At 33.1% G+C, this 18,496-nt stretch overlaps 1 protein-coding gene across 1 annotated transcript in view; it reads left to right on the forward strand.

Moving 5' to 3' along the window:
- CEP290 (centrosomal protein 290) overlaps positions 1-18,496 on the forward strand; it is an 85,159-nt gene that overhangs the window by 20,443 nt on the left and 46,220 nt on the right. The window contains exons 15-26 of the mRNA XM_029955359.1: positions 1,092-1,192; positions 1,264-1,351; positions 2,515-2,627; positions 4,145-4,229; positions 4,732-4,874; positions 8,823-8,987; positions 9,351-9,500; positions 11,469-11,584; positions 12,901-13,003; positions 13,092-13,322; positions 13,902-14,075; positions 16,700-16,811. Coding sequence (XP_029811219.1) covers positions 1,092-1,192; positions 1,264-1,351; positions 2,515-2,627; positions 4,145-4,229; positions 4,732-4,874; positions 8,823-8,987; positions 9,351-9,500; positions 11,469-11,584; positions 12,901-13,003; positions 13,092-13,322; positions 13,902-14,075; positions 16,700-16,811 — 1,581 coding nt within the window. The remainder of the gene's footprint in view (positions 1-1,091; positions 1,193-1,263; positions 1,352-2,514; positions 2,628-4,144; positions 4,230-4,731; positions 4,875-8,822; positions 8,988-9,350; positions 9,501-11,468; positions 11,585-12,900; positions 13,004-13,091; positions 13,323-13,901; positions 14,076-16,699; positions 16,812-18,496) is intronic.

An 18,496-nucleotide genomic window follows, 5' to 3' on the forward strand; every position in this document is an offset into this window, starting at 1 on the left:
CTGGTTAAGTACTTGACTTTTATGATTTATGCTGCTTAATTTTTACTTTGGTCGAGTGTTTTAAGGTTACTGTTGATTCAAAGAAGTAATTAGTAAATATAGCTTGAAAGTTTATATATTGATTTCAATAAATAGTTCACTAGTGAGTATTATTCATTTGAATGTTAAATAAGACAGTCCAATCTAAATGAAAATAAAATGAAATGAAATAAAACAAATGAAATGAAATAAAAAATCTAAATATTGGTTTCATTATCTTTGGTAAATCCCAGTTAATGCTTTCCTAGAATTAAAATGATCATTTGTGAAAACTATTCTCTAGAGGAAGGAAAAGTAAATATTCATTATGATGATTTATTTATAAAATATATCTAACTATGACCCAGAATCATACCAGTACCCTAAGTTAGCCTTCTGATCAGCTTCAAATCATAGCCAACTTCGAACTAGAAGTTGCTAAAGATGACTGAGCCAATTAGACAGCTGTCACAAACACCACATTTTCTGTATTTTAAAACCTCTAAATCGTGGTTTATACTTGCTTGAGATGATCTTTGTGTCTACTTAGTAATAGAAAGTTAGGCACACTGGGGACATCAGGCTAGTAAAGATAGTGTAATTAAGTTGATGTTAATAACGACTACTATGTACCAGGTATTAGACTAAGTACTTTATATGGGTTATTTTTTTATACCCTTGACTACAAGCCAAAAAAAGAAAAAAAGAAATGCAGTATTATTCCTGCAATTAGTTAATAATTAAAAGTGAGAATTGAGTGCAAGTCATTTTTATTCCAAAGCTTTTGTTCTGAATTAACACATTCTAGGACTTTCATGATAACCTAACATGGAGAAGAAGTCAGATCCTGAAATATATAGTCAGAATTTCCATTAATAATCGTGATAAAATATTGACTTGTAGGGTTATTGTTCAAATATCTAGAAATTCTTGCACAAAAAGCACCCCATTTGTCAGTGATACTTGCTAAATAAGTGATAATCATTTGCTGGATGATAACCAATTGCTATATGAAATTTTTATAGTTCATTTGACTGTTGATAAGGTTTTAATTATATTACTTTATATTTTAGGCCTTGAACCAAAGACAATGATTGATTTAACTGAATTTAGAAACAGCAAAAGCCTAAAACAACAGCAGTACAGAGCTGAAAACCAGATTCTTTTGAAAGAGGCAAGTGTGTTGGTCAATTAGTTATTTTCTGGTTGAACTAAAAAGAAATACTAATAACTTGTACTTTGTAGATCGAAAGTCTAGAGGAAGAACGACTCGATCTGAAAAAAAAAATTCGCCAAATGGCTCAAGAAAGAGGAAAAAGAGCTGCAACTTCAGGTATATGCAAATATAAACATGGTTCTACAAATTTCATAAATGAAATAATGGCCTGATGAGGAGTATTTAAGTATCATTGGTTTCTATCCTAAATCTGAAACAGGTAAAAACAGAAAAATAAATAAACCAACACATAAAATAAGTGACCAGAAAACTTTGGAATCATCAACTTTTGAAAACTTTACAGTTTTAATTCCTAGGCAATTCCAATATATTGTGATCAATAATGATAAAATTTAGTAATTTCTATATTAATATATGTGGCTGTTACCATTTTTCCTTTCCTTAAGAGCAATGCATTGAAAACTTTCTTTGTACATTAATCTTTTTAAAGTAATGTTTTATTCAATAAAAATTAAATCTTTTTTCTTAGTTGATATCAAGAGAATAATTGGCTTAGTTTTATAACAGCTACTGTGCTGCCTTTTTTTCGGAAGACCATAGAAAAGGAATTTTTTTTAACTTCATCCAAGTCTCAAGTATCTGAATAATAGAGGGTTTTTTTGTTTGTTTTTTTTGGTTTGGTTTTGGTTTGTTTGTTTTGATTTTTTAGCATCATGGGCTCTATCTCAAAAATTTCTAAAAGGGTAAAACTCCATAATTTATTAATATATTAACCAGTTTACTCATTCATGATTCTTATCTATTTTATGTCATTAAATTGCTTTAGTACTTATTAATAAACACTTTAATAGAGAATATGTAAAGAATCATAGAGAAGCTAAAAGTCATATTATCTTCTCATATTATTAATATTAAAAGTGAGCTATGGGGTGCCTGGGTGGCTCAGTCATAAGTGTCTGACTCTTGATCTCGGATCAGGTCATGATCTCATAGTTCTTGAGCTCTGCACTGACAGCTCAGGACCTGCTTAGGATTGTCTCTCTTCCTATCCCTCTGTCCCTTCTCTGCTGGCACACCCTCTCTCACAAAATAAATAAATAAACTTAAAAAAAGAATTAAAAAAATGTGCTATATCAGGAAGTTGTATAGGCCACATGTGGATCAAAAATTTTGGAAATAATTATACTATTTTTTGTTTGAGTTAGAACTTGATTTTACTTTTTAAGAATTAAAAGATTAGAATAATAGAGAGCTCTTTTATGTTTCTAATTGCTAATTATTTTATATGTAGGATTAACCATTGATTATTTTACATGTAGGATTAACCATTGAGGACCTAAGCCTAACTGAAAACTTTTCTCAAGAAAATAGAGTAGGAGAAAGGAAATTCGATTTTGCAAGCCTCAAAAATATGAGTGAAACACAATCAAAGGTAAACAGTATAAAATATTGTTATGGCAAAGAGAACAAAAATAATGTTATTATCAGCACTTTCATTTCTGCCCCTGCTACTTCATTTTGGACATTGCATCTTTTTGTAGTTGTTAAATAAAAAATAAAACGAATCTGGTTTTTAAATTTAAATAACCTGTGAATCCAAAGATTTATTAATGAGACATTATTTACTCTGTATACAGATTAGGAGTTAAGATAAAATAGAGCTGCTGCATAGGAGACCTTCTTTCAGTATTCCACATTTATATCAGAATGAGCAGGAAGAGAATGTCACCATAGGATCATATCAAGAATGTTATCTGAAATTCAGCATAGTGTAGAAAGTGAAGTGGATCCTTTGGTCTCTTTAAACATTCTTCATCTGAACAATTAAAAGATAATTCACCTCCAGAAATGATTACAATAAAGGAGATTTTTAAAGCACCATGTCTGCAGTCTTTAAGAAATCCAGAATCATTAGTCAGTACCTTTAGTAGGGAGAGCCATGAAGAAAGAGATGACTACTTATACTTTTTCTGACAATTCTATGAAGACTGTGTCAAGAAGCCATCAGGAGTTGAGAAGACTAGTTTCACCTAAAAAAGCAGTTCATCTTTACAGGCCATATCAAGAGCCTCACACTTAATGCAGAAGTTGTCACTTAGGCAAAAATCTGCAATATTTTGTGAACAAATTTATGGTAATAGGGCTGACATGAAAAAATCACAAGTAGCAAGATCAGAAGACGAACCCATAAAATATGCTGATATCACTTTGAAAGAAGATATAAGAAAGAGTGAAGTAGCTTTACAGACAGAGATTTTGAAAAGTAAACTTGAAGATAATCTTTTAGATCCTGTACCTATTACTGCATAATCAAAATCATCTCAGATAGATCCACTTGAAAATCTTATAGAACAGCTACCGAGAGAATTAGTATTTCTTAGATCTGAGGTGAGCTTTCCTCCATATCACATTCTTGGTATCACTATTTTTATTAACACCTTTTTAAAGGCTTCTCTAACAAAGTTCTATATGTTATATTTATAATAATTTTTTTGTTTGCACATACTAATTTATACATATACATTCTATACTTTAAAATCTAAAAATGCCCTAAATTTTATATGAAATCATTGACTTGCCTAATTTATTTCTTTAGAATGAAGCCATAGCGCAGGATTTACTGATCAAGGAAGCACAGAATAGAAATGCAGAAATAGAGCTTGAACGTCATAGAAGCCAGGCAGAACAAGTAGTATAAAGGCAGACCATTAAAAGAGATAATTGTGGTACTAATGACAAAAACGAATTATATTTCTCTCCCTTTTGCTGTGGGGGTGGGGAATCACCATGTTTTACCTTGCAGATTTTATTTTTATTACTGCTGCTGTGTCTGTAGCTTGTTTCTGGTGTGTTACACCTCAGCTGATCAAAATTTTTTAACTTAATAACTATAAATTATTGTGATTATTTTTTTAAAAAAATCAATTTTATTCTTTATGTTCTTTACAGAATGAATTTCTTTCAAGAGAACTAATTGAAAAGGAAAGAGATTTAGAAAGAGGTAGAACAGCAATAACCAAATTTCAGAATAAATGTGAGTTACTATTATCTCTTATTTTTCGGGACTTATTTATCCTGTACTGAAAATCATGGATCTAAAAGGATTTTAATACATTCTCTGTTTTCTAGTCTGTTTTTAACCTTCCTTGTCTCCATAAGATGTAGACTTCAGTCTCATTTGTCTGTTTGGTTTGCCTGACTATATTCATATCAGAGAAAGTGATTAATGTGAATTTTTTATAATAAGTCAGGTTTTTTTTTGTTGTCTAATAAAAGTGAAGTTAGAAAACCAATTTAAAAGATTTTTAATAAAGTGCAGGCAGTATATGTTCGTGATTTCTTTCTTTCAACTGTGAAATGTAAACATATGTATATATGTGCATATGATTTAAATAGGTAGATCATTTAACTCAACTATTCACACATTGGCTTTTTAGTTCAATTTTTTGTATATTTATTTACATTTGTACTATTTGTATAGAATAGCGTAAATTGTGAAGAAGGTATTCACTGAATGAGAAAATATGTCCTTTTAGTAAAAGAATTAGTTGAAGAAAATAAGCAACTAGAACAAGGTATGAAAGAAATACTGCAAGCTATTAAGGAAATGCAGAAAGACCCTGATGTCAAAGGAGGAGAAACGTCTCTAATTATCCCTAGTCTTGAAAGACTAGTTAACGTAAGTTTTTTCATATTAGTTTTATTTTATTTTATATTTTAAAGATGTTGTTCCACTGTTCTCTGGTCTTCATGGTTTAGGATGAGACATTTATGGTCATTTGAGTCATTGTTCTCCTACTTGTTATAAGTGATTTTTCTCAGGCTCCTTTCAGAATTCTCTTTTATTTGGTTTTCACCATCCGCTACAATGTGTCGTGGGGTGGGGGTAGGTATGTGAGTACACACATATATCTGTATGTGTGTGTGTGTACGTTTTGGGTTTGCTGAGCCTCTCAAATCTGTTTACTTACGCCATTCACCACAGTTGGAAAGTTTTCCGCTTTATTTCTTCAATTATTTTTTCTGCCCCTTTGTCTCTGTGACTCCAGTGACACATTAGACCTTTTGATATTGTCCCACAGGTTTTTGAGGCTTTGTTCATTTTTTTTCTTCTAATTATTTATCTTCTCCTGATTGGATGATTGCTATTTATCATTTTTTTAAAAATTATTTACTTGTTTATTTTTTAATTTACATCCAAGTTAGTTAGCATACAGTGCAATGATTTCCGGAGTAGATTTCAGTGATTCATCCCCCGTGTATAACACCCAGTGCTCATCTCAACAAGTGCCCTCCTTAGTGCCCCTCGCCCGTTTAGCCCCTCCCCCCAGCCCCTCCAGCCGGCCTCAGTTTGTTCTCTGTATTTAAGCGTCTCTGACATATTTTGTCCTCCTCCCTGTTTTTATATTCCCTTATGTTCATCTGTTTTGTATCTTAAATTCCACATGAGCAAAGTCATTTTTTGTGTGTTCTCTGACTTATTTAGCTTTGCAGAATACCCTCTAGTTTCATCCATGTTGTTGCAAATGGCAAGATTTCGTTCTTTTTGATTGCCAAGCAATATGCATTGTGTATGTGTGTGTGTGTGTGTGTGTGTGTGTATACACACACCACATCTTCTTTATCCATTCATCTGCTGATGGACATTTGGAGTCTTTCCATACTTGGGTGCATGTGCCTCTTCAAAACAGCACACCTGTTTCCCTTGGATATATACCTAGTAGTGTTGGGCCATAGGGTAGTTCTATTTTTAACTTTTTGAGGAACCTCCACACCGCTTTCCAGAGAGGCTGCACCAGGTTGCATTCCCACAGCAGTGCAAAAGAGATCCTCTTTTTCTGCATCCTCGCCAACATCTGCTGTTGCCTGACTTGTGAATTTTAGCCATTCTGACCAGAAGTGAGGTGGTATCTCATTGTGGTTTTGATTTGTATTTCCCTGATGATGGGTCGCATCTTTTCAAGTGTCTGTTAGCCATCTGGATGTCTTCTTTGGTAAAGTGTCTATTATGTCTTTTGCCCATTTCTTCCCTGGATTATTTGTTTTTTGGGTGTTGAGTTTGATAAGTCCTTTATAAATTTTGGACATTAGCCCTTTATCTGATATGTCATTTGCAAATATCTTCTCCCATTCCATTGGATGCTGTTTAGTTTTGCTGATTGTTTCCTTTGCTGTGCAGAAGGTTTTTATCTTGATGAGGTCCCAATAGTTCATTGTTGCTTTTGCTTCCCTTGCCTCGAGAGATGTGTTGAGAAAGAAGGTGGTGTGGCTCAGGTGAAGGGTCACTGATAATTTTTCTCTATCATCTCCATTTTTCTGTTTTAAAGATCAGCCTGAGATTTGGCAGAATTTTTAAACAATTTGGAGTTCCCTTTGGCTGGTTATTTTCTTTCTGGAATTCCCATCTTACTTTCCTATGACTTTGGGCTCCATCTCTGATTTTCTCAGCCAGAAAGATGACAGGTCAATACAACTGTAGCCTGCCTATCCTTCCCACCCCCCAAAAAAGGAAAATTCACTTTTCAGTGGTTCTGTCTTCCAAGTTTTAAGTCCTCTCCAAAATCTTTTGTTTATTTTTTAGAACCTTTAAATTGTTGTTTTTTTGTATGCACTTGTTAAATGTGGGAAGGTAGGTCTGTTAGGACCTTATGCAACAAACCTAGAAGTATAATAGAATGTAGTAAGAATATTTTAAATATTTCAGTGCTTACACATTGCTGCAAGAATTTTGTTAGCTATCAAATTATTTATATTTATTATGTACACATTAGAGAGTTCTGCAGTATTAATAAGCGTTACCAAACTTGAATAAAATATACATTTTAAGTTCTTAATATTTAAGGGGTGTCTGAGTGTCTCACTTGATTAAGTGCCCGTCTCTTAATTTCAGCTTAGGTAATGGTTTTTTTAATGTTTATTTATTTGTTTGTTTGTTTATTTATTTATTTATTTATTTTGAGAGAGAATGAGAGTGTTCACGTAGAGGAGGGTCAGAGGGAGAGGCAGAGGGACAGAATCTAGCTGGCAGCACAGAGCTCATTCTGGGGTTTAAATTCATGAACTCTAAGATCATGACATGAACTGAAATCAAGAGTTGGCCGCTCGACTGAACCACCCAGACACCCCTAAGATCAAACTGTTTTCCAAGGGAAACTCTGCTTAGTGACCAAATACAAACAGAATAAATAGCCCAGGAAATTCTAACTTCTTATATTTCAATTGACAGCCTCTGGTCTTCTCAGTACCACTACTTCCAGAGATTTCATCTGCTTCTCTCCTGGGTTGTCATTCTTTTTTCTGATTGAAGTGCCCTGTCTATAATTCACAAATGAACTAACAATACCTACTGTAAGAAATCTTCAGAATCAGTGATACTTTAGATAAATCTGGATTGTGTACTTGATTTCACTGTCTATAGCCACAGGATATTCTTCAATGCCTCTAATCACCATCTAATTTAATCTCATTTTACTAAAAGGCCATGTGGACAATATGGTGCTATTTTTTAGCAAGACAGTTAACTAGACTACCTTGTTGTCTGTCACAGTACCTACTTCTGTCTTCCTGGTATACCTTTTGAATTAGTACTAACTTATTTCCATATGACTGTCTATGGTCTCCTTTCTCCTTGGGGTCAAGGCTTCCTTTTATAAAACTACTGCCTCAAGTTAAACTCTGGATCACTCTCCTGAGCAGGAGATTCCACTTGGTTTTATCCATCTTAACTTTCCTTGTCTTCTGCCTTTCTTTGTGAAGCTTTACTTTGCAGTTAGCAGTTTTGCTATATACAGTTTATTTTTCTGTTTTTATTTTTTTAAGTTTATCACGAGTTTATCATGAATTGTGAGATCATGACCTGAGCTAAAATTGAGTCGATGCTTAATGGACTGAGCCACCCAGGAGCCCCTATGGTTTCTTTAAATGCAAATATATTTATATGTATGTACTGTATAGTTGTGTATGGGGTATATGTATATTTATTTGTGCCATTGTTGGAGAATTAGGACCAGTGAAACCTCTTAGAAAATATTTTAATATTTGACATATTATTTTTGCTTATCAACACTCTTGGATAATACTGTGTTACCCTACTTTGCCTTTTTATCATCTATGCTTCAACTGTGTGGAAGGAAGCAATGAAAAATTCATTTAATTAAATGTAATAACTGTTTTACTCTTTTGCTCATGCTTTAAATATGAGTGCTGCATAGTTTCAAAGTATTTGCATTTAAATTATCTCATTGTGACTGTTAAAAACTTTGTGAAGCAGATCTAACATTACCTCTTTAGAGATAAAGAAAGTAAGGTATAAAGAATTTAAGTCCCTTGCTGAGCTAGTAAGAGATTGGTTAGGATTTAAACCCTAGTCCTTCCAGTTGTTTTTCCAGTCAGTCTACTAGAATTAGCTAAATGTTTGTTAATTATTATAATTATTACTATGCTTGGGAAAGCTGATGGAAGTTAATCTAGAATTTTATAAATTTAGATTCCTAAGTAAATGGATTTAGCATATTTTGTTATGCATGACAGTGGGAAGAGTAAAATTCTTAAATGTGAAATTTATTTAAAGGTTAATTTTTAATGATAATTTTAGTATTTTGCTTCACATATAATCTAAACATATTAGGCTATAGAATCAAAGAATGCAGAAGGAATCTTTGATGCGAATCTGCATTTGAAAGCCCAAGTTGATCAACTTACTGGAAGAAATGAAGAATTAAGACAGGAGCTCAAGGAATCTCGGAAGGAGGCTATAAATTATTCTCAGCAGTTGGCAAAAGCAAATTTAAAGGTAAAAATTTTATTAAGTAGTAGAAAATGCTAAATATTATAAACATAGGCTTAATATTAAACTTTTAACTTTTTTAAAAGGAAAAAATTGCTCTTGAATTAATCTAACAATAAGAAAGCTCCTTGCTGGATTTTTCTTAATTAAGTGGGAAATAACTACCTTTTATAATAAAAAAGAATACAAAAATGCTGTCTATCCCTAGGTTTCTAGATAGAATTTGCAAGTATGGTTTAATTAATGCTTGGTAGGGCATTCATACATTTACTTTTTAAAAATATTCAGTAAGAAGTATAGGTTATGGCTTTTAAATTTGTCTTTGGGTATAAGAGATGTGATTCTCATTTCTGAACTGTGTCTTTCCAGATAGATCATCTTGAAAAAGAGACCACTCTTTTACGGCAATCAGAAGGATCAAATGTTATTTTTAAAGGCGTTGACTTACCTGATGGGATAGCACCGTCTAGTGCCAATATTATTAATTCTCAGAATGAATATTTAATACGTATCTTACAGGTAGTAAAATTTTTGTATGTAAATAACAAAAGTAATTGGTAGTATGTTTTTTCATGTAGTCTTCACACCTTCTTTTGTGTTCTTAGAATATTATCATTGAGGTATATTTTTATAGATTTTGATATTTAGTGGAATTTGTAAATAAATTTATTCTTCATCTGCATGAGAAGCATGCTGACATATCTCATGCCACATACATGTCATATGAAATACATAATAGGTAGAATAACATGCAGCAGCCAAGGTAGTAATGTCTAATTAAGGGGAGAACTATTAGTTAGTGCTGGTTGGATACGCAATTCTAGTGAATAAAGTCTCACATAGCTTTTTGGTGAAATGAGTAGAATTGTTCCTTTTTTGTGTTAACTACAAGAAAAAGTTTATAAACCAAATTTTCTTTAATGTCTTTCTTTCCTTTACCTTGTTAATCCATTAGTGAATTAGACAGGCCTGTTTGTCAGTCTTGCTCTCTATATTGTGGTCATTGTGAATGACCTAATGAGAGGTGCTTTTCATTATTTCATTTAAAGTGTAATAGCCATAACATCATGTTCATTAGGAATATAAATACAGGGGTGCCTGGATTGAGCATCTGACTCTTGGTTTTGGCTCAGGTCATGATCTCAGGGTTTGTGAGTTCGAGCCCCACATGGGGCTATGTGCGCACAGCACAGAGCCTGCTTCAGATCCTTTGTCTCCCTCTTTGTCCCTCCCCTGCTCGTGCTTGCTCTCTCTCTCTCTCTCAAAAATAAACAAATGTTAAAAAAATTTAAAAGATAATTACAAAAATGTGTTTGGAATCAATCAAAATACATCTGTTTCCATTTCATAGATGATCCATTTGTAGCTATACTTGAGTCTGATTATCAAATATGCATTTCTGTATTTGGAAATTAATCTTTTTTTGAATATTAGAATTTGTTATCTAAGGAAGGGACAACCTTACCACCTATAAGAACATTACTTTATAATTAATGTTATATCACTACTTTTAAGTTTATAATTTTAGCACTTTTTAAAAAAAGTTTATTTATTTTGAGAGAGAGAGAGAGAGTAGGGTAGAGACAGAGAGAGCAGGAGAGAGAGAATCCCAAGCAGGCTCCATGCTGTCAGTGAGGAGCGTGACATGGGGCTCGAACTCATGAACCGTGAGATCATGATCTGAGCTGATATCAGGTATCAGATGCTTAACCAACTGAGCCACCCAGGTGCCCCTTAGCACTCTATGACTTCTCTTATTCTCCTGCAGTATAGGAACACTGTCAACAAGTAATGCCAGTATTGTCATGTTGCTTGAGATAACATTCCTGGCTTTTTTTTTTTTTCATCTATATAGAAAAAAACACATAAGAGGTATTGTGGTAGAGTAGGGAGCACCAATTGCAAATCTGAAAGCCTGTTTATAGTGGCAAAACAGGTACTTGGACTCTCATACCTAAGAGTGATGGATGTAGCCAAAGCCTTTGGAGTCATATGACCTGATTTCGAGAGTTCAATCTGCATGTATCTGACACCAAGCTTGTCATATATGCTTAGGAATGGTTACTAAGTGTAGTGGTGATGAGTTTCTTAATGTCTAGTTAATCTTTCAAAGTCTCTTTCTTTATTCACAAAATGAAAAAATTGGAAAGGGCATTTGAATAGAGGCATGAACAGTTAAGTTACCAAAAGGGTACGTGAGGCTGAGTGGACTGGAGGTAAGTTTGTGACCTTGTATCTGGTAATTTATATGGTTATGGAAACTAACAAATATAAAAATACTTTACCAATTTTATAATACTTTTTATATATATTGCCTTATTCCATATGCCTTAAATTAAGATGTTCAAAATACTGTAGAAATTATCTGAATTATTAATGGATTTGGTAACTCTTTTATGTATTTTCTGTAATCTTGTCAGATTATGAATAATACTTTCAGATATAAAATCTGATTTTTTTAATCCTTATTTCTAAACCAATTTTTAGGAACTAGAATATAAAGAAAATAAATTTAAAAATTTAGAAGATTCTCTTGAGGACTATAACAGAAAATTTGCAGTAATTCGTCATCAACAAAGCTTATTATATAAAGAATATCTAAGGTATAAGTGCTAACAAAATTTTACAATTTAGTTGCAACATATTCTTATTAATGATGAAACTAATGTAAGAAAATACTTAGATATTTTGTTTTACCCTTCCCTCATGCCTCTTCCCTTCTACTTTATGTCTTAGTTTCTTTAAATTTCTGAGATAGTAATGCCTTTTTCATAGGGTTGTTACAAAATTTAATTGAATTATTATGTGAAAATGCTCAGATATGAGCATTTTGTAAATGTCCTGGCACGTGAACATTTATTATAAATATCAGCTGTTAGCATCATTCTTCATCATCACTGTCAACATTATTGATATATATTCATTGGTAACCATTACATTTCTCCTTATCTCTGTTATTTCATCTGCATCAACAGAGTAATTTTCTTAGTAGTCATTAGAATACCTGAGCAAAGGTGATTGAAACATGAAGGGAAATTATTATGTGATCTAACAAGAAACCCAAAGCATTTGGGTTTATATATTATAAAATATAAAGTTATATTTTATAATCATAGGGTAGGTCATGTTGAGGGGTTGTCATTTTCTCCTATTCTAGTTTATAAAATAGGTGCAAGAGTTCAAGGAAGATGGAACTATGCCCACTGATGAAGAGGCAAGTTCTTTCCCACATGACTTTTCATTTTTACATAAAAAATTTTTCGAGTCTTCTAGCAGAGCATACTTTGACTCAGATTACATTAGCCAGAGTTCAGCTAATGAGCTGTATAAGTCATATGTTCAAGTCCAAACCATTCAGTGGCAAAGAGAGTGAATGATGTCACTGTAAGTTGTTTATGCCGACTGGATTGCAGGTGCCTGTGGACTGTCTCTTGGGTCGGCAGCAGTATCTTACACACTTTTTTTTTTTTTTTAGTCAAATGATTCCTAGTATTGTTTGTATTCTATATATTTCAGGTGTTTAAATTAACACTCGAGTGTAAGATTAGGGTCTGAACATTGAGACCTGATTTCCAGAATTTATTTTGGAGTGTAATTATTTTCCTATATTGTTTTTAATAAAATGTTTCTAGGATTCATCTTCAATTGTTATATTGTTACAATTGTAAAGTTATGACTCATGGAATAATGAAAGTAACTTGGTAAAATAATTTATTTACGCTGCATTTATTTAATAAAAATATAACTTCCAGGCTAAATATTTTTGAATGGAATTTTGAGTTATTCTATTATCAGGTACTAGTAGCTATGATGTTTCTTGTCTTATGAAAACTTTAAATTTCCATAATTTAAAGTTGTCCTTTTCTGTAGTTAAATATTTTATTAAGTTTACAATATTGTCATTTTTATCTTCTTTAAGTGAAAAGGAGACCTGGAAAACAGAATCTGAAACAGTGAAAGAGGAAAAGAAAAAACTCGAGGATCAAATCCAACAAGATGCTATAAAAGTAAAAGAATATAATGTAAATAAAATCCTTTGAAATCGATATATGCTATTGTACAAACTGAGATAGCTACATTCAATACTAATGTCAATGTGTCTTTGTGCAGAATTTGCTCAGTGCTCTTCAAATGGATCCAGATGAAATGAAAAAAACACTTTCGGAATATAGTAGAAAAATCACAGTCTTGCAAGTGAATGAAAAGTCCCTCATAAGACAATATACTACCTTATTAGAAGTGGAGCGACAGCTTAGGAAAGAAAATGGGAAACAGAAGAATGAATTGATATCAATGGAAGCTGAAGTTGGTGAAAAAATTGGACGTTTGCAACGATTTAAGGTTCCCCCCATCAACTCTCAGTTTGTGCTCTGTATTTAAGAGTCTCATATGGTTTGCCTCCCTCTCTCTCTGTTCGTAACTATTTTTTTCCCTTCCCTTCCCCCATGGTCTTCTGTTAAGTTTCTCAAGTTCCACATCTTAGTGAAAACATGATATCTGTCTTTCTGTGCGTGACTTATTTCACTTAGCATAATACCCTCCAGTTCCGTCCATGATGCTGCAGATGGCAGGATTTCATTCTTTCTCATTGCCAAGTAGTATTCTTTTGAGTGACATAGATATTTTCTTGCTGTTGTGTATTATGCTTTCCTGAAATTGAATTTCATTTTACTAGGATAGTTATGAAAGGATTCCCTTTATTTTGATATTTATTATGTTTTAGAATTTCTAAGTAGTACTATTTCTTATATGAAAGAAATTAATAATCATTGTAATATTTTTAATACATGAGAAATCTTTTTAAATGATTCTAAAATTTGTTTTGCTTTCGGCTGTATTATCTTACCCTTCTCAAAAGTGGCTAGTGCCTCACTAGAAAAAAGTACAACAACTTAACTCAGTGTATCTTTGTTTACATAGGAAATGGCCATTTTCAAGATTGCAGCACTGCAAAAAGTTATAGATAATAGTGTTTCTTTGTCTGAACTAGAATTGGCCAATAAACAGTACAATGAACTGACTGCAAAGTACAGGGACATCTTGCAAAAAGATAATATGCTTGTTCAAAGAACAAGTAACTTGGAACACTTAGAGGTAAGTGTATATGATCCTCAAACTTTGTAATATTAGTGGTTCTTCTTGGGTGCCATCAGTAGGTGCAGAGTGACTTCATCCTGTCATCCTCCTTAGTCCACTTGCAAAATTATATTGAATCAAGCCACTTAACGCCAGGCACTTAAAGAAACAGAAGTGTGAACCAGATAGGGATAGGATTGTAACTGAAAGAGGAGGCATCATTAAATACCCAGCCTTTTATCTTCTCCCTGATCCCCGTACAACTTACTTTCTTATACCTCTTGGCTTATGTTTCTTGGGATGGATGTAAACGAGAATGGCTCTTCTTGACCCTGGATGAGCTCTGGAAATCCCCGTCCTTTTTAACTGTACAGATAAGGAAAATAGGATGAGGTGTCATATATTCATTCAAACGGTCTGTGGATATGGCCCCAGAACTCTTGTCCTCCTCTTCTAGCCACTTGACCTCCATATCTTTAACAGCAAGGAAAACCAGCTCCTGATTTGTTCATCTTCCTCTTCAGAAATAGGGGCTTGTGTCGTTTGACTTCTCTTTTGTGATCCTCTTCTAGGAATGGAATGAGGTCTGATTTTGTTAGCTTCATAGATTTTACTTGCTTAGAGGGATCACATTCAGTAAAACACCCAAATGTTATTTCGAATAGCTTTGAATGACTCCTACAAAATTATCTAAGTGATTTATTAATACTAACAAGAATCATGATTAGTTTACTTTTTACTGTTTTGCCAAAGAGAAATGATTGTTAATTTCTGTAGAAAATTTTTAATATTTAGGTATGGTAATAATAAATTTTATTTTTCCCCATTTTTCATGTCCTTTGCACTCTTCCTCTGTAGGATTTGAAAATCCCATGTAAGAAATATACTGTGTAGATAATAGTAATGAGTAATTTTTAACTTTTATTTATCTATTTTTCCAAACATTTTTCATCTTTCCTTAAAATAAAAAAAAAATTACATTTGTGTTATATCCATTTCTCTTCCTGCATCTCAATTGTAATTCTGAATATTTTTATCCCTAATGGTAATTTTTCAGTTTTATTTTTATCCCTATTGGCCATTTCTCAGTTTTATTCTTTATTACGTATGTTGTGGTAGCCGTTACTCTATCCTTGTCTCCTGTGTTGCCTCCTCCTTCCTTCCACCACAGTGGTCATTCTAAATGTGAATCTGACCATGTGACCACGCCTTTGCTTCATGGAACCTATTAATGGCTGTCAGCCACTTACGGAATAAAAGTCAAATTCCTTTTGTGATTAGCCCCCACTTACCTCATGTCATCTCTTATGGTGCTCTAAGTACTTCTATAGTTTGTTTTTGAAATTGAACTACCAGTTTTCTGGAATATAGTGTTTTTCCATATATATATATATATGAGTTCAAACCCTGCTTTAGGCTCTGTGCTGACAGCTCAGAGCCTGGAGCCTGCTTTGAATTCTGTGTCTCCCCCTTTTTCTGCTCCTCCCGTGCTCATGCTCTCTCTCTCTCTCTCAAAAACAAACAAATATTAAAAACATTTTTTAAAAAAATGACAAAAAAACCTTCCAGTTTAAAATGTTTAAATGATTTCCTATTATATATTAAGTTGAATTCTCGTTGATTTTCTTGACATACCGTGCCTGACCTAGTATGGCCCCCTTATTATCACTCCAGCTTTAATTTACACTACTCATCGCTGTTATTTTTGCTGACTCTGCTGAAGTTCTCTAACTCCCCAAAATTGGTCCGCAGCACAGCATCAGAGTTTATCAATATATCAGCTGTTTTCTCTGACCAGCTTCTTGTCAAGACTGGCTCCTCCTTAGGGCACCTGGGTGGCTCAGTCAGTCAGGTAGTGTCTGACTCTTAATTTTGGCTCAAGTCCTGATCTCATGGTTCATGGGATTGAGCCCCACATTGGGCTCTGTGCTGACAGCATGGGATCTGCTTGGGACTCTCTCTCTCTCTTTCTCTTTCTCTGCCTCTCCCCTGCTCTTCTCTGTCTCTCAAAATAAATAAACTGAAAAAAAAGAAAAAGACTGGCTCCTTTTCATACCTTAGCTTCCAGTTTAAATACCACCTCGTCAGTAGTTAATGCCTTATTTAACTATTCTATCTTGATATAGTTCCTCTTATTTTTTTCCAGACACATACTCTGTTTCTTTCTAGATCTTTACACTGTCAGATTTTTTGGTTCACTTACCTGTTCACTGTCTGCTGTCTTCCACACCCTCCCCAACTCCTGCCACACACAGGTACCCTGGATGCTAAATGGTGAGGCCTGTGAAGGCCAGAATTTTGTACGTGGACATGCAGCATCTGATGCTGATGGCATGCTGGTGATGCTCAGTAAATATTTGTGTCGAAACTCTAAGCATTGCAGTTTGGCCAAAGTGAACATAACAGAAGCTGATACTCAGAAGCTACATACTGGATACACAAGATATTTATTATTTGAAAATATTTTCATACATATGTGTGTACATATATATGTATGTGTGTATATATTACATGTGGGGAGCTCCTAATTTTGTTTAAAAAATGGATTGTGAGTTCTAGGAGATATTACATAAGTTAAGGCAATATCATTTGTGTTAGCATGAATTATAATGTAATTTCTCAATGATATTTGTTTTATTAAGTGTGAAAATGCATCCCTGAAAGAGCAAGTGGAGTCTATAAATAAAGAACTGGAGATTACCAAGGAAAAACTTCACACTGTTGAACAAGCCTGGGAACAAGAAACTAAATTAGGTAAGTATTATGACTCTGCTAATGTAAAATGATGAAGAGCTAGTACTGAATATATTATTCACTTATAGTTCCTTTTCTATATCAGATGAAAAGGAAGTATTTTGATAAGAATGAACTCTGCCTAACAGTTTAATGAATAATATCTTTTTCTAATCACTACCAAAATATGGGTTTTAGTTATTAGATCAGATTAATTCCTAGTGATATCACATATACTAAAAAATGACAAAGCATTAATTATTTTAAACCATTTAACAATCAAGACTGGTGACAATTTTTAAATACCTTGATTTTAGTGGTAGTATTTAGAAGTTTTCTACCATGTGTAAAGTTATATTAGGAATGCATCATTTGATACATTTAAATTAAAAGGTCACCATAAAACATCAAAAATTTTTGAAAAGAGTTTATATTATCTATAGTTTTACTATTTTTTTTTGTATTACCTTATACATGTTTACCTGAGCACTGGATATTGGATGAAAGTGTTGAATCACTATATTGTACACCCAAAACTAATAGTACACTGTATGTTAACTAACTGGAATTTAAAAAAAACCTTAAAACAATAAAATAAATGTAAGTTTGACTCTAATGGTAAACATATATATATTTTAAATTATATAAATATTATATACGTATTCATGTAGTACATATGAATATATTTGTTTATTCATCATTCTTACACATACAAATATTCATGTAATATCTTACCATTTGAGTGATTGAATCACTAGGCTTTCTTATTTTTGCTATTGTTTATGGTGTTCAATGAATCTCTTCATGTATATCTAACAGATATTACTGTCTCCATAGGATATTAAAATCTTTGTTGGTCCTGCTAGGACTTTCCATATTCATTTTTAAAATGGTTTTCCATCTTCATTTTTCAAGTGGTTATCTTAGTTTATGACATTTAAATAATTTTATCTTACTAGCATTGTGCTTTATAATTTTCAAATAAATTTGCTCCTTTGGATAAAGTGTTTTTATATGTTTGTTTTCTAGATCTTAGAGCTCTAGTGCTATTCAAGGTTTCTGTTACAAAAGAGAGATGTTTTATTAAGTTGGTAACTGGGACATGTAGTAGTTTAGTGAAGCCTAACATTGGGCCTAATATTATCTAAAATAAGCTACTTTTAGAAATGTAATTTTTAATTCATTAAGAGATTAAGGGTGAATTGATTTCCATGTAGCTGCTACATGAAAGAAGATATCATTTAAACTAAGATATAGAAAAGGAGTATTATATTCAATTGTAGTAAGTTCTCTGTTCATTTTACTCTCTCTCTTAAATAAGTGCTGGATTCCCTATAGAAATTCCTAAATTCTATAAGGAATAACTTTTATTATCATTCGACTGTTGATGAATGTAAATTCCAGAGAGATTAAATGAGATAGACAGTGTCCAGACAGGAAGCAGCAGAGCTAAAACTGGAATCTAGGTCTGTAATAATTCATAAGTATCATGTGTTATCCATGGAATCATATTATTGCATCCTTGTATACAGTGTCCGGGGGCGCCTAGGTGGCTCAGTCAGTTAAGTGTCTGACTCTAGGTCAGGTTATGATCTCACAGTTCGTGAGTTAGAGCCCCATGTCAGGCTCTGTTCTGACAGCTCAGAGCCAAGAACTTGCTTCCAATTCTATGTCTCCCTCTCTCTCTCTGCCCCTCCCCTGCTTGC

Source organism: Suricata suricatta, chromosome 10 (assembly GCF_006229205.1).
Source record: "Suricata suricatta isolate VVHF042 chromosome 10, meerkat_22Aug2017_6uvM2_HiC, whole genome shotgun sequence".
In the NCBI taxonomy this organism is placed as follows: Eukaryota; Metazoa; Chordata; class Mammalia; order Carnivora; family Herpestidae; genus Suricata; species Suricata suricatta.